Raw genomic sequence first — 16,885 nt, forward strand, 5'->3', positions numbered from 1 at the left:
CTGTGACAGCTAAAGGTTTGAATGGGATACGTCTCCCACATTGAATATCCTTATGATGAACTCTATCCTTGACAAACTCTTCTCAAATAAACAATGGAATTGATTCATTGCATCCATTTAAAAATACATATTATCAAAAATCAAGATATTGAATTGCATTCTGTCACACTGCATTCACATGCATGTGATGCACAAAAACCTAACAACAACACATACGGATTTACATCACGCAGAAAAACCGATCGGCGCTGCATAAGTGATAAGTGACAACCACAGTGGCATCAGTGGCATTTGAGCGGTGTGGGATTACAGGCATTAAATCTGTGAATACAAAGTGAATTTAATTGGTGATAACTTACTGACAAAAACAACATCATGGTAAATAGAAGGGGGGCTACAACAACTGGGTCCAGAAAGTCCCTGTATAACCAGTGTGTGTGTGTTTGTGTGTGTGTTTGTATGGTGTGTGTGTGTGTGTGTGTGTGTGTGTGTGTGTGTGTGTGTGTGGGATGGTAATTATAGGCTAGAGTATCCTTCCCATCACTGTATCTGACCTAAGAGCAATACGGTTAATGATCCACTAACAGAGAGGAGAGAGACCATGAGAGAGAGAAAGAGAGAGAGAGACAGTGTTGTGAACAACTGCAGCAGGTCAGAGAGAGAGAGAGAGAGACAAACGGAGAGAGAGAGAAATTGAGACAGAGAGACAGTGTTGTGAGCAACTACAGCAGGTCAGAGAGAGAGAGAAATTGAGACAGAGAGAGAGAGACAGTGTTGTGAACAACTACAACAGGTCAGAGAGAGAGAGAGAGAGGTGCGTCGCGCTGCACCTGTGCCTGATGACCAGTAACAGAGAGCGGAGAGGGAGAGAGGAGAAGCTCAGCCGTCACTCTAGTCTTTCACACTTTGGGGAGAACACCATGCTACGCTCAAATGACATTCACTGCCCCAAAGGATAAGAGACACCACCGCCACGGGAGGTGTATCTGCTGATCGACTCCCGTCACACCACCAACGTGTGAGTCCTGTTTGGTATTTATCTTAGTTCGTTTTTTTTGTAACCACTTTTGTAATCATTCATTTTTATACACAACCCAACCATTGCTGGACCGCCGGAGTGGAACCACTGCTTCCGCGTATGTTGTGAGGTCACAACTATTTTTGTTTCAAACTTTGTCATGTGTACTGAGCGCCGCCGTTCACCGGCGTACGCACGCCGGTGACCCCGCAGACACGTACATGGGCGAGCGAGCGATGTAATGCCGGCTGCCGCAGTCAAGACGCCCGCCTCGGAGACGGAGACTCGGGGAGGAGGAGGAGGAGGAGGAGGAGGTGGTGGAGGGGACAGTCATCGCGTCACGGCGCCCCAGTGGGAGGCGTCGGGGCCGGGCCGAGCGGAGAGACCGCCGCTCCCGTCGCTCAAGGTGTCGCGGGAACTGCTGAGGAGCTTCCCCCACTCCAAGAGGGTGGGGTCCTACCTGGTGGGCAAGATGATCAACAAGGGCTCCTTCGCCAAGGTGATGGAGGGGCTGCACATCGGCACCGGAGAGAAGGTCCGACCACGGTGGTGCCTTTGCTGCGACACACAGACACAGGCACAGTGAACAAGAGACGTTTTGATACGCACGTGTGTTTGATGTACGCTATAAATGCTTCCACTGTTTGTGGAGAGGTGGCACACCAAGCTAGGGAATACACACTCAAAGGTTCTGAGTGCATGGAGTGCATGGTATTTTTTTTTTCAGGTTTAGCAGTAGTGTGTTGATACATGTATAAGACTTTGATACACACCAATGCAAAACAGTTGGAAAATGTTAAGCAGCACCAACCTAAAGAAATAGGTAACAGACAAGGCACAAAATAACATACTTGTCATGTCATGGTAGTGTTTTTTTTTTAAGGTTAAGAAGGAGCCTTGCTATATAAAAATTGGGGTAGAACTTTAAAAAATATTTACAACACAAAACTAATTGAAAGGTTTAGAGGCACCGACCCGTGAAATACAGATAACCAATACACGAACAGACATGCTTTATGATAACATGGTTGACAAGGTCATGGTTCTAGTACTGTTTCTGCCTGGCAGCATGGCATTATCTTATGAGATCACTGGCGAGCCGTGTTATTATTGTTATTGATAGTTATTATGGTCATGCAGACTAACACAGGTGAAAACACACCTGCTCTGCAGACTGCTTACAACAGCTGAAAGATGTTTCACAATATTACACACAATAACAATTACGTGATGTCTGTTTATGTGGTTTAAAACGGTTTACAGTAGTTGGTGTGGGCTGAATATTAAAAAATGATCATATATCATTGCATTTACCTTAGAAACATAGGCTGGCTTTCATTTTAGGCAACATTCTTTAAACTACAAAATAAGAACTAAATTATTCCAACTCTGATATTCAAATTGCCTCTAGGCCTGTTGAATTTTTAGTGTGTGTGTGTGTGTGTGTGTGTTTGTGTCTGTAGGTGTGAGTGTTGGTGTCCATGTGTGTGAGTGTAGATGTGTGTGTTTCTGTGTAAGTTCAACATAAATACCTCAGTTTCGTGGGTCACTGAGTGGCTGATCCCTTTAAGACTGGTGACCCTTGCAGTTTAACCTGGTTGCCATAGTGACCACCAAACTCACCTGTGAGGGTATTTGCGTTGTGTAAACCTTCCAACCCTAGCTGGGCTCAGTCAAAGCAGTTGTGAGCAAACAACCTTCCTTCAAATTAAAAGCTTAATTGAATGCGTAAAATAAATAATAAAATAAAACAGTATGTTGGAAATAACACTGAAAACATCTGAAGGAAATTAAAGGTTTTCATGCGAATACGAATTGTTTTTATTTAGCTGTTAATTGTTTATAAGAAATATGATAAAAGTGTTATAGATAGATGGAAAAAAAAGCAGAACATTCGTCTTAGAATATCTATGGAATATCGATCCATATCTAATATATATATGGGCACAACAAATGACTTAAATTTAACATAGAAAAAGTGTTTGAACGACGGGTGCGAAGAGTCTTCCTCAGTTTTCCATATCCATTCCTTTAAGGTTAACTGTAATTTGTTTCCATGTGTGTAACATGGAGACCCCTAACCCTAAAGCCTTGAACCATGGCCAAGAACCCCTCCCACCCTCTCCCCCAGCCAGCCTACAGGGGTATTATATACCTCCCTGCGACCGCAGCCTACACAAGGTAATGGTATAGTTTAGCTTAGGTTACCTGACTTAGGCTACTAGCCACGTAAAGAGCAGGGCTGGGTTTTAAGTTAAAGTTGTTGCATAATACAGTAAGGTCTCTATAGCAACGTGTGTGTGTGTGTGTGTGTGTGTGTGTGTGTGTGCGTGCGTGCGTGTGTGTGGTGGTGTGTCCCTCAGGTGGCCATCAAGGTGATTGACAAGAAGAAGGCGCGTCTGGACTCCTATGTGTTGAAGAACATGAAGAGGGAGCCTCGCATCCACCAGATGGTCCGGCATCCACACATCGTTGTTCTGCTGGAGGTGAGAGAGTTGTTGGTGGGGGATAGGGGAGAGACACAGGATACCACACTCTCTCACACACTGACACACCCACACACACACACACCGACACACACACACACACACACACACACAGACAGACAGACAGACAGACAGACAGACAGACAGGTATAGGCTGCACATATTGATGTAGGAAATTAACTTTTTATTTTGTGAGGGTTAACTGGAATTGCTAACTTTTAACGATTAGCATTGAGTGTGATCCCCTACCAAGAGATGTGGAAAAACAGTCAGACCGACTATTTACCTTATTAGCTAAACTTCTTACTAACTTGCAGACTGACAAACCAACAAAGAAACGACCTAAAACCCTGTAAAATGAGCTAAGCAACCAACCAATCCGCAAACTAACCAACCAACGGACAAACTCGTTAACCATCCAACCAATTGAACAACTCACTTACTATCCAACCAACTGACCAACCTCGCTAACTACCAACTACCCAACCACCTTACTAACTTTCCGACCAACCGACCAACTCACTAACTATCCAACCTGCCAACCAATCCGCAACTGTCCAATCAACTGTCCAACCCGCTCACTATCCAACCAGCCGACTGACCCAGTAACCCGTGTGTGTGTGTGTGTGTGTGTGTGTGTGTGTGTGTGTGTGTGTGTGTGTGTGTGACGTGTGGGCGGGCAGACCCTTGAAACGGAGAACAGCTACTACATGGCCATGGAGCTGTGCGTCGGGGGCGACCTGATGGACAGAATCTGCGAGCGGAAGAGACTGGAGGAGCGCGAGGTGCGACGCTACACCCGGCAGATCCTCTCCGCCGTGGAACACCTCCACCAGCACGGCATCGTGCACAGGTAATGCGCGTGTGCACGAGCGCTCGCTTGTATTGTCCCACAGTAGTTAGCGTTTGCGCGTACCTATGTTGAAATGAATAATAATTGTAAAAAAAACGCTTGTTTTCGGAGGGGAGAGGAGGGAGAAAGAGTTTCAGGTTTTAGAATACGGTTCAGACACACGCACACGCACACGCGCGCACACACATTTACGCGCACACACGTGCACACGTTCTCCACGCACACACGTGCACACGTTCTCCACGCACAGACAAGGACACACACGGACACACACACGCTTGGCCTTGGTGTATTAACGTAGACTACATAGGTGGAAACCCTCCCCCAAAAGGCAATGTCTGGAAGGGGGATTTTGTGGTTGTTGAGCATGTTAAGGAATTTTAGTAGGTGTAGGTGTGAGGGGTTCTACACATAAATATATAGACGCACACAAACACACACACACATACGCACCCACACAAATGTACAGTGAGAGAGAGAGAGAGGGCGAGAGAGATGGGGAGTGAGGGAGAGAGAAAGAGAGCGGGGGTGGGTTTATGGTTTTCAGACTTCTGGCTCCTCTGAGGGTGGCAATGTGATTACCAGGCAGTGACCTCATCATACTGCGCAGCGCCATGATTCACACATCATCACGACATCGTCCACTTCCTCTCTAATGAAGTCCCTCAACGATGTCATTCCCAGCCCGTCAATGGCACCTCTCTCTCTCTCGCTCTCTCTTGTGGTCTGTCTCTCGTTCTCTCTCTCCCTCTCTCTCTCTCGTTCGTTCTCTCTCCCTCTCTCTCTCGTTCTCTTTCTCTCTCTCTTGTGGTCTCTCTCGTTCTCTCTCTCGCTCGCTCTCTCTCTTAGTCTCTCTCTCCTGTTCTCTCTCTCTCTCATTCCCTCTTTCATTCTTTCTCTCCGTCTCGCGCTCCATTTGAGACACGATATCATTCCCGAGGTCAAAAGCACACATGCACACGCACAAAAACACTTCTCGTCATTACCACACACAGATGTAACGGTTCAGGACGTGTGAAAAGCGTGCACTCACATGAACCTGCCACCCACATCCAACAGGTTCACCACTGCCTCCCTTTTGTGGAGCCTTTTCGGTGTTTGTGTCTACTCTCACCCCCCTCTCCCTTCCGTTCTTTCTTCTCCCCTTCTTCGAAACATAAGTCGTAGTTGCGTGAAGATAGTTTAGTGTGGCAGTGTGTGCGATGAAGGCGGTCAAACATGGAGCAGAGTGGATCTCATGGCTGTAGTTTAAAGGGTGCTCCCTCCCTTTCCTGTTTAACTACAACTTTTCATGTCACTGGGCAATAGTTTCAGAGTCGCCATTTTGGGGTTGGCGGTGAGACGGTGGTCGAGGGGGTATGTTCAAAGGCACCGGAGATTACTTTCCCAGGTGAACTAAAGGGGTCTCAGTTCGGTTGAGGACGAGGAGGGACAAACGGTACCACAGAACTCAGGAAATTGGATCTTGGTCTGATAACTGGAAGATGGGCCGCCCAGGACAGGATATGGCTTTTACAAGCTGAGATTAAATCAATGGACAAAGCTTCCTAAAAGTGAACCGAAGTTTCTTCGATTTCTGAAAGTCACTGAAGAATTCAGCTGTCGAGTATATTGATTACAGCTTGACGACAGAAAAAAAATTTGTAACTCATACCCAGTGTACAATTGAACCATGCGTCTTTTTTTGTCTGAACAAATGTCATAACGTCATAAGTCTTTCCAACATTGTCTCCTCTCTGCAGAGATCTGAAGATTGAGAACTTCCTCCTGGACGAGCATAACAATATCAAGATTGTGGGTACGTTAAGGCCTTCGGATATGTCTCTCTCTCAGAACACAGGTCACATTTTACGAGTGTGTGTTGTTGGACAGTAGCAATGTAACCTTTTATTTCTGTACATATTTGTACCCAGACTTTGGTCTGAGCAACACTCTGAAAGCGGAGTCTCTGTCTCTGGATCTTCTTAACACCCAGTGTGGAAGTCCCGCATATGCTGCCCCGGAACTGCTGGCTCACAGGAAGTACGGCCCCAAAGTGGACGTCTGGTCCGTGTAAGCCCCTCCTCTGAACCCAACACGTCTATGAGATCGGTTTGGACTGGTTTAGACGAGAATGTGATTCAGACTCTAAAAGGCTCCTGCTTCTATCACCTAGCTTCCATCCATGAATGAATGCCTGTGTTCCATATGGTGGACAAATACTGTCCAAATACTTTTACACTACCCTGAGTGCACGGCTGGCCCCTTTGGGACGCCAAAACCCTTAACTATGGCTGTTTGAATGCCATGCTGTAGCAGTTGAGCTAGACAGGAAACTAGGTTGTTTTAAGTACAACTCAGGCTGCAATGCGAAGCAAAAACATTTGTATTCATCTATCTGTTTGTGTACTCATACATTTACCTTCATACCTGTGTGTGTTTGTGTTTGTGTGTGTGTCTAAACAGGGGTGTAAGCATGTTTGCCATGCTCACAGGGACTCTGCCCTTCATGGTGGAGCCGTTCAACATCAAACAGCTGCACCAGAAGATGGTCAACGGAGAGATCAGTGCCATACCCAACGATGTCAGCAAAGGTGACCCCCCTTTAGATAAATCCTCATAAAGATACCAACGTACACAACCCACATTGTCTGTGGGCTGTAAAGACACAGAAGAAGGTTTTGACTGCACAGAATCCAAACGTTTCTTAGTGTGATGCAACGGTATCTAAGTAACCTGCGGTCCCTGGACCGGCGTCTCACTTTCGCCCGCCGTTTAATTTCCGTCCATCTTTCTCGCACACAAAGAGTCTTTTTAGTTAACTCATCTCGTCGCCCTGTCACCGCAAACAAACATAGCTCCTGTTACTGTAATGATCACCAGTCTCTTTCTCTCTCGCTCTCTCGCTCTGTACCGGGCGATAAGATCCGATTGGTCTGTACGCTCCGGTGCCCGTGTGTCCCTGTGCCAACCCCTCAGACCCTGGCAGCGCAACGCAGTCTGGTTTCTCTGGCCGGCCGTCAGCCCTAGCTATCGATGTCAGGCCTTGCGCATCACGGTGTTGCTGTTACCACTACTACTACTACTACTTTTATGGGAGCTCTAAATACTTTTATTTAGAGTTAAAACTGCCGGGCGGAAAGTATACAAATTGGCAAAGAAATAGCTCAAAATGAAATAAAATAAACACTTAGATCCACCAACGCGTCCTCTCAGAATGCAAATCAAACCCTTGGAATGGAAGAGAAGAAAATTAAAATGTTATACCCTCCATCTCCATCTCAAGGTCCCTCTGTGTCTGGTTGTGTTGTGTGGTGTTGTGCGGTGTTGTGTGTTGTTGTGCGGTCCCAGGGGCCGCGGGGTTCGTCCTGTCTCTGCTGGAGGCCGACCCGGCCAAGAGACCCAGCGTCCGAGCCGCCATGGAGGAGAGATGGCTCAACGAGGGGTACGCAAAGAAGCCACTGCTGTCGCTCTTTCAAAAGAACAGGTGATGAGGGTGATGACAGTGGTTATTATGAAGATGATGATGACGGTATTTTTAGATGTATGTGATCAAAGAGCATTTAGGGGTCATGCATCTCGCTCAAGGATACCTAGGTAGATTGATGACGTTGGGGTTTCAAACCCAAAACCTTTCAACTTGGAGTCAAACACCCTTACAACGATGTTGCCCACTTCGTTATTATCATTATTTGTACAATATTTACAATAATATATACAATTGTCATACAATATATAATATGCATACATAATACCGCAGTGCGTACATCCTTACCATGCAGTCTCAGTCGCAGTGGGAATCAAACCCCTAACCTTGCATTAGCATGAGCGAGACCTCCATATGATGCACCTCATACCTCAGGTTGAGTGCCGAGGAGCTCAACTCGTCGGTGGTGACCTACATGACAGAGACGCTGGGCTACTCTGTGGCGGACGTCCTGCACACGCTCACCAACAACAGGCCGTCCTCCATCATGGCCTCCTACCACCTGCTGCTCAACAAGCTCTGCAGGGGCCAGAAGGCAGAGAGAAAACCTAACAAGGTACGCACAGAGCCTGCAAAAGAGCCTCATGTACAGAGGCCATTATATTAACATTTCCAAGATAGACACTGAACTATACCATCACTCCCAGCAGGCTGGCAATCGCTGTTTGTCCAATGTCCAATGTCCAATGGAAATTGTAGTTTTAATTATTTGATCTGCCAATGGTTGTCAACAAGATTGATCGATTGATATACTTAATCAGCCGATGACCTGAACACCAGGGTAAGAGGTTATGCCTGCAATAGCGTGTGTTCGATCTATAGGGGGAGTCATCTTATGCAAACCAATCTACAATGTGGTGTTGGGCTTTGGTTCACCTTAACTAAGAAAATTACTTTCCCACATTAATTTTCGCAATACAACAGAAGCTCAACAGCAACGAGGGAAGCCTGCCCAGTAAAAACACATGGAGAGGCAGGAATGGCAGTGGATCCAAGACTCAACCACAGGTAATCAAACTCTTGGAGAACCGATGCTTTGCATTGCACTAAGGTTTCATTTATCTTCTGTCACAGCACCAGGTGTTTAGACCCGTTTGGCAGAGGAGTAGGACAGACACAGGTGTTGATCATAACACTGATTATTCCACGATCACACCTTAAACACGTTAAATGGGTCTATCGTCACTAGATTTGTGTCTCTGCCGGAACAGTCTCATTTCTATGTAGAGCAGAAATGCAATTTGTGTTATGGGCTACACCTGTGTAGGGACAACTCTTTGAAAGGGTATTTTGATAACTTGTTGCCTTAGAATTTGACATTTTCTATGGTAATGTTCAATTACCAAAGTATAGTATGTGTCTTATTCTCTGGTTACTGTAAAAAGCACCCAGTACACACATTGAAATTTAGCTTTACATAACTTCCTCAACACTAGATTCTTGCTAGCAGTCTGTCAGACACTCTCACTAAACTAGGTTTGATAATTATAAAAGTGCTAAAAGTTACCAACATGTCAGAAGAGGCGGCATCTCGACAAGTGGCAGTTTTAATAATTTACCAACCGAGTTCCCACACGGACAGCCAATCATAATTCCCCGCTTATTCCAGAAGGAGGTGGCCGGCGAGAACGTCAACAAGCAGCCCGCCTTCCGCCCGCTGAGGAGTCAGAACCAGCGGAGGAGGACCGGAGACCCCTTCAGGAGGGACCAGGGGGGAGACGATGAGGAGAACCGGCCCCCCTCTTCATCCCTCCCTCAGCTGCCTCCTTCCTCCGCCTCCTCCGCCTCCTCCTCGTCCTCCTCCTCCTCCTCCCTCCCTGCCCTCCCTCCCCTCCTGGTCTCCCCGCCCCCCGCTCCCCCCCTGGCGGGATCAGCCGGGATCTCAGACGAGGAGGTCGCCATCACCGTGGATACCAGGGAGCTGGTGTTTCCTGAAGGTACGGGTCGACCCGTAGTGAATTCAAGTGAGAGTATAGGAGCAAACAGGTGAACACCCGGGTTATGTCCTGGGTTCTGCTCTATCTTTAACAAATGATAGCGAAAAACAGAACATTTATATTTTTACTATATGGTAACACTTTGCTCCTCAAGTTAATTAATTAACCATGAACTAACATGATGTAGTAATGTAGTAATTTAAAGTAGTAATAAGCATTATTGTAAAGCATTAGCTAAGGGGTGATGGTGAGGGTTAGGGTTGAGGTTAGGGTTAGTGGGTTAGGGATAACCCTGACCTTAACCCTATTAAATCCTGTATTGATGAATAACTGCGTTAACATGCACACGTTCACTTTAGTTAACAGGAACAACATAAGTAAACATGAACACATTAGTAAATAATGACTAGACCATTCGTTAGCTGTTAATTAACTGTTCATTCATTGCTGGTTAGAGCTTTTACTGCATTAATTGTTAATGTGTTAATTAATGGTTAATTCATGTAACGTTTACTCTTCTGACTATATCTAAAGAATTTTCAGGGTGTATGTGTGTGTTAATATTTTTGTATGTGTGTGTGTGTGTGTGTGTGTTCCAGTGTCCATGTTCGGGGACAGGGAGCTGGTGCATCTCTCTCCGCCCACCAAGCTCTGTGACTCCGCCCCCTGCCAAGTCCTCGACACCAGCGAGCCAACGGCAGACGCCAGCAGCAGCAGCGCCAGATCCCACACCCGACCCCCCCACCTGCTGCGGACCACCCACTCGGATGGCGCCACGGACCCCCGCGGGGAGGCGGGTTACCACGACAACCGTCACCCGGACAACCACAGCCGCCGCATGAGCGGCAGCGAGCGACTGGAGAAGCTGCAGACGTTCTACTCGTCGGAAAAGGCGGGAATATCTCCCAGGATGCTCCTGGAGGCCGACGTCAAAGCCGCGCTCGCCCCGGGGCGGGGGGGCCGCCTGGGGGGGAACGCCATGGAAACGGCCAAGGCGTCGCCGCCGGCAACCCTGCCCCGCCTGCGTCACGTGGGCCTCAAAGTGGGCGGGGCTGGCGGCGGCGGCGGCGGCGGCAGGAAACTCACATGGGTGGGGCTGACCCGGACGGGACCCCCGGGGTTCCTGGTGAACGGGTCCAAGCCGCCCACCTTCCCCTCGCAGAGACTGCACGCCCTGGGGGTCAAGGGCCTGAGAGGGGACCGCGGCAAGAGGGCGGGGGAGCCGGCCAGTCGAGGAGGAGGAGGAGGAGGAGGAGGAGGAGGAGGAGTAGGTGGTGGTGGTGGAGGGACAGCGGGGGTTGGGGGGACAGGGGTAAAGTGCAACACGGTCCAGTTGCGTCCGTCCCTCCAGCGCCGGGTGGCCGAGCTGAACCTGCCGCTGCTGCCCGCCGCCCTGCAGGGGAGGACGGAGAGGAAGAGCCACCTGCACAGCATGGACTACTGATTGAAGAGGAGGAAGAGGAGGGGGGTGTTGGGGAGGAGGAGGAGGAGGAGGAACAGTTGATCTCAGGTGCCATGTGTAGTCTTTGGGGGTTTGGGAACCCCAAAACAACAGGAATAATACAGTAGAATTCGAGTATTTCAATATAAGAAAGGGCTAATGTACATTAAAGGTGCTGTATGTAAGACTTAAGAGCTATTATTGGAGTGTAATTTGTTAGAAATGGCATAGCTACGGGTCAGCTATTACTGAGTGAAATGCGCTGTGAGAATATCCGATCAGCTTTTCCGTGATTGGTTCTGGGAATCCATCCTTTGTCAATCACAGGTGCATGATGCAACACTTATTAAAGGCAGAGCAATGAAGGGAGCGAAGGAGAAAATAAAGAATCGTTTTCTGCTCTCTCCCTCTCTCTTTACAACTCTTGAATCTTCCCTAAGAAAAATACAGTTTTGAAAGGGAGATGATTTGGCTAAATGGATGTGGTGGATGAAACCTAGGTTTCAAATGTATTGTAATAGGGACTAACCATCATATCTAGGCAAAAAGGTAGAAAGAAATAAAGAAAGAGGGACATTGCCTTAAATGTAAGCGATCTCAAGGTGACCTAAAAGGATTTACATGTTTATCATCCGTCCTTCTAATTAAAAAACATTAATTGACTGGCGAGTCCTCCAGAAGCCTAGGACAGTATTTCATAGGCTTAACTCAAGTGTCTTATGTTTCTACAGTATTGGAAAGCCTGACCACAGCACTTACACAGGATTACAACGCATTGATTATGCTATCAAACAGTGCCAAAGACTTAACCATTCAGAAAACAAAGAACACCTCCCTGACAGCATGTGTGTGAATGAATGGATGTGTGAGAGAGTGTGTGCAAGGTTGTGTGAGTGTGTGTGTGTGTTCGCGAGTGAGTCAATCCCAATGTTGAACAGCTTGTTCTAACTGTAATTGAAATGATGGCCGCATTTGTATTTACTGTTATTTGTGTTTGTCTAAATACATTTTTTTACACACAAACAGAGCTCTTGTGATTCGTTGCATGCATTTTCTGAATGAACGTCTCAAATCTCGATCTTTATTTCAGTTCAGACAGCCTTGAACCCCAGAACTTGGATTGGCGATTCATTTTAACCGTGTGTCTCTGGCTGCCTCTCTGTTAACCTGCTTAGTCTGTCCGTCTGCTGTCTATCTGTCTCTCCATCTGGCTCGCTCTCCGTAGATCCATCTCTCTCTCTCTCTCTCTCTCCCTCTCTCCCTCTCTCTCTCTCTCTCTCTCTCTCTCTCTCTCTCTCTCTCTCTCTCTCTCTCGGGTCATTAATAATGGGCTGCTTTGCAGACTGGAAGAGGATTCTGGTGGCCGTTCAGCGAATCCTGAATATTGCATGTGTTGTAGTGACACCTGATAGCGTGTTTCTGTGCATGTGTGTGCGCTTGCAGTCTGCGTACGTATGAGCTTGTGCGTGTGTTTTTTTAGTGAGGACAGATTGACGCTATTGAGGTGTATATTCACCCCACTCCAGTTACCTTACTAGCTGCTTAACAGTGATATGAACCACTTAGCTCTGATACTATATCAGAGAGCACACAGACACACAGACACACACGCACACACACACACACACACACACACACTCTTACATACTTTAAATACGAATATCCAGGTGTTAAATGCAACGTTTTTGGGAGGATGATACGACTGAGGAACAATTTCCCGGTCAAGAGTTACCGCTACAATACAACACCCTGAAGGATCTCAGGTTGAAATTCATATTAGCTGCTACGCCATGAGGTGAAGAGGTGTGAGCAGACAAAACTCAAAGACGACTGCAAACTTTTTTGTGTTGTGTTTCTGTTGTCCTAAAGAGGGGGTGACAGAGAGGATAATCCCTGTTGAGGGTTGAGCTGAATGTGCATGAAGGGCCACGAGTTCTCTATGTTCTGTGAGCAAATGAGGGCAGCAGAGGTATGGATACCAGATGAATAATGGACGCTCCCGATACACAACGTATCTATGGTGATGACGGTGTCGCGACCCCCAAGAGGGAAGTGGAGGGGAACGACCCCCGACTCACCAGGCTTAACCTTTGAATGGAACCACAGGATTATGGTCAAGGTCCACGTTAGTTACAACGTCAAATGTTGTTAGCTGTGGCTGGAGTATATAGAACATTCTAGAATAAAGTTAGTGAATTGAACACACTGTCCACAATGTGTAATTGACCTCTCTGAAGACCGACGAAATGTTTATCAGCAAAATCAAACACATGTAAGTCCACCTGGTCTCCGATTGAAACAGAAAATGTCTTTGTTGGGGAGCGGTGGTCATCGGAGTTCGGTGAGATATGGATCATCTCTGTTCTGATCGGAGCGATAGAGATGTAAACGGAGGCCGGCTCTTTGGCCGGAGTCCAGGTAACCCAGGGAGGGTCATTTGAAGTTCACAGCCACAGCCAGATTATACTATTCATAAGGTATTCAGTTAGGAAGACACAGTGTAGTATGTCTAGTTAGGTATTGATATATTACATACTGGCTTTAAGCATTGCAGTACTGGATTCCCTTTTTCCATATTTTCCTGGATCATTAATTAGCCAGGGTATAATTAATTCTTAGTTTCTGATTGCGTTTTTAGTCAAATGTATGCCAGTTTACTAGTGCGCTTGAGTTAATCATTCATTAAGTGTGTTTATTTTAAGAAATTGGGTGCTTTTAGTACAGGCTAAACCCACAGTTTGTTTTTGACTGAAGGATGTTGAAATGATGCAGAGACCTTTAGTTATTCTTGAATGATTGTTGTCGTTGGGCACATCAATAAGGATGAATGAATGGTGATGTTATGACAAATACTATTGGTTACATAATCAAAGTAGCAATGTGTAATATTTGAATATTTAAAAAAATGCTGATCGCATATAATAAATCACATAAAATGACATCCTATGACTGATATATTCTATAAATATTAGATGTACCATACATCTCTCTTACTTAGAAGAATCGTAATATTGACCCAACCAGCAACCAGAGGTGCGCTATTCCACTTCACAGTCGCATAGCCAGTGGACAGAACACTGTTAATGGGTTTCTTTATTGAAAACCTTCCGCCATACTGGGAGGGGCTCAAGCTAGCACACTGCAACTTAAACACATATTATGTACTGTTTTGATATTGCTCCTCTATATGTTAGACTTTCAAACGATTATCTTAGCCATGTTTATGCCAGCGTGTGACCAATGAGGTGGTTCGAAGGATACGTTTTAGGGTGCTCCAAGAGGTCAAAGGTAAACTTGCATGACCTTTAAGCAGGGCGTCAAGGTGTTGAAAAATCCTGAACGGTCTGCCACATCCAGGCCTCGACGCCCAACTCCGTAGGAAAACAACAACAACCACCGCTGACGCTGTAAACTCATCATGTGGTGACCTTAAGACACTGGATACGAGGAAAACAAAAGATCAACCTCGACTGCGGTCAGCCTATCTCACTTTGGGCCAATCTTTTTTTGTACGTGAACCGTCACACGCCAACATGGTGTCTTTCTTCCACGCCAACACTTGCATTAAAGTTTCAGAGGCTGATGCGGCCTGTTAGGCAGGCAGCTATAGAGACAGCGTGTTTGCGGTCATTGATTAGCCCAGCAGAGAGTGGAAATTGGTCAGCTCCGGGTTCACTGGGTCGCGTTGAGGATTAGGGAATGCCAGCGGGCACGTCTGGACCTGTGTACTTATTACAGAGTTACAAATGACACAGATTAAAGTGTCAAGTTGAGAGAAGAGCGATGGTCGGTACTTTCTGAACAAAAACACCCGGGTCAGATATCCTAGGCCCAGGAAAAGATTTAAAATGGCACTTTGATTAGAAAACAATGATTTACAGAAATATGTTTTGAACGCATTTTCCATGTATTCCATCGTAGACTTTCACACAAAGAAACACAAAAGCGCATAACAAGCGCCTCTGTTCAATGGCGGTTATCAATGTGGATATTCCATGAAGGGTGGCCATCTTTGGGTCAGAGGGGTCGGGGCGACATGGGGTACCAACCGGATGGTGTTACGCTATTAGGGGTTTAACAGTCTTCGGTGTCTCTGTCTGTCATACTGTGTGTGTGTGTGTGTGTGTGTGTGTGTGTGTGTGTGTGTGTGTGTGTGTGTGTGTGTGTGTGTGTGTGTACATCATCTTGGGCAGTCCTGTGTTCCAGCGTTACGTGTCGCGTTACTAAACGAGCGTCATCCATTATTGAGACGGCCGCAGCGGGGAGCGAGTCCGGGAGACTCGCGACGTCCGCCGCCTGTCACGGCCAAGCGCGCTGGCCTGAGTGACAGGTCAGCGGTGCCCAAAATGTCCCGGGACGCGCGGGGTGCAACTCGAGCGGCGGACACTGTTTAATTGATAGCACCTCTGATTAACTGTCACTTGAAGAATCAACACCAGTTCATTCGCGAAAAGAACACCCTAACCAGAGGGGCACTGTGTCACCTTAACCCCCGACACCGTGGGGGTTTAACAACTTACGGTCGCAGGACGAGAAGATGGCTCAGAGAGATAAAAGGATGTGTGACTCAAAGCGTGAATTGTCATTTTGAAGGTTTTGAATCCACAAAAACAAACGTTTCGACGCAAAGGTGACGTTACTTTGTAGGGACTGTTAGGTTGAGGTCACACAGTGATGAATGATTAGAGGTCGCTGCCTGTTGGGTTGGTTCTGCCTCACAAGATGGCAGCTGGCGGGATATAACTTCACATTGCAACACTAATACAGAATGCCTACCTTTTTTTATAATTTACAAAATTATAAATCCTACATCCTTTGATTTCAGTTGTTCAGCTAACTCCAGGTTGAGGACAAGTGGTTGGATACCGTCACAATGTAACGTGGTTTTACAAGGGCCGTGCACGACATCTATTGGACACTCTGATCCTTCCAAATATACATCCACGTTATTTAAGCGACAATATTGATGAAACAGCGCCATCTGCTGGCAGTAAAGGGTGCTAGCGCTCCTAGCCATGTATTGACATTCATTTATTTATGATAGGGACATGATAACCTCTGATTCTCTGCGGCTGTTTGTTTACTAAAATATGCGGTAATTAATGTCCCGGACCCTCTAACAGATCATGAATATTAAAGGAACAATAGTTTTATTTAGGTTTGAATTCAACAGGAAAAAAAAAACAACCGATTCAACAAGATCTCAGGAAGATATTTAATAGTGGTTAAACCAACACAAATTTTGAATTAACTGTAAAACGTAAATAAATGTCAAGTGTAATTCTTTTTTTTTCATACAGTTTGTAAATTGTACAATAAACGGTGCAATAAGTTCACAATTTCTCTTTGTACAACTTTCTGTGTGACGCGGCACAACTACTCAACTTCCTGTCACATGACAACTATGCGACTCTACAAAATTCCACCCCAAGGAGGTGGGGGGGGGGGGGGGGGGTGAGGTTAAAGAAAAATCAACCAAATTAGGGTAGAAGCAACCCTTTCAGCCTCATCACCATCATCTTTACATCGTTTGTTTCTATGAATTCAGAGCCTCCCAAACATTCATTTTGACCATGTTTATTAAACCGGATATCGAGATGACAAAAGATACTGATTGGCATCTCCCCTCTTCCCCCCCCCCCCCCCCCCCCCACGCCCCGGTCACCACGGCAACCAGTCACATC

The 16,885-nt window shown here is 46.5% G+C and overlaps 1 protein-coding gene across 1 annotated transcript; it reads left to right on the plus strand.

Moving 5' to 3' along the window:
• Positions 1-1,259: 1,259 nt before the first annotated feature.
• On the plus strand, positions 1,260-11,204 carry LOC307088379 (uncharacterized protein; the record flags this gene model as incomplete). Its single annotated transcript, XM_079754236.1, has 11 exons — positions 1,260-1,553; positions 3,382-3,504; positions 4,188-4,357; positions 6,100-6,155; positions 6,271-6,409; positions 6,803-6,930; positions 7,688-7,823; positions 8,199-8,379; positions 9,433-9,487; positions 9,698-9,760; positions 10,360-11,204. 11 exons carry the CDS (start codon positions 1,260-1,262, stop codon positions 11,202-11,204), a joined length of 2,190 nt encoding a protein of 729 aa, XP_079610362.1.
• Positions 11,205-16,885: the final 5,681 nt, after the last annotated feature.

The sequence above is a fragment of the Pollachius pollachius genome (assembly GCF_949987615.1).
Source record: "Pollachius pollachius genome assembly, chromosome: 16".
In the NCBI taxonomy this organism is placed as follows: Eukaryota; Metazoa; Chordata; class Actinopteri; order Gadiformes; family Gadidae; genus Pollachius; species Pollachius pollachius.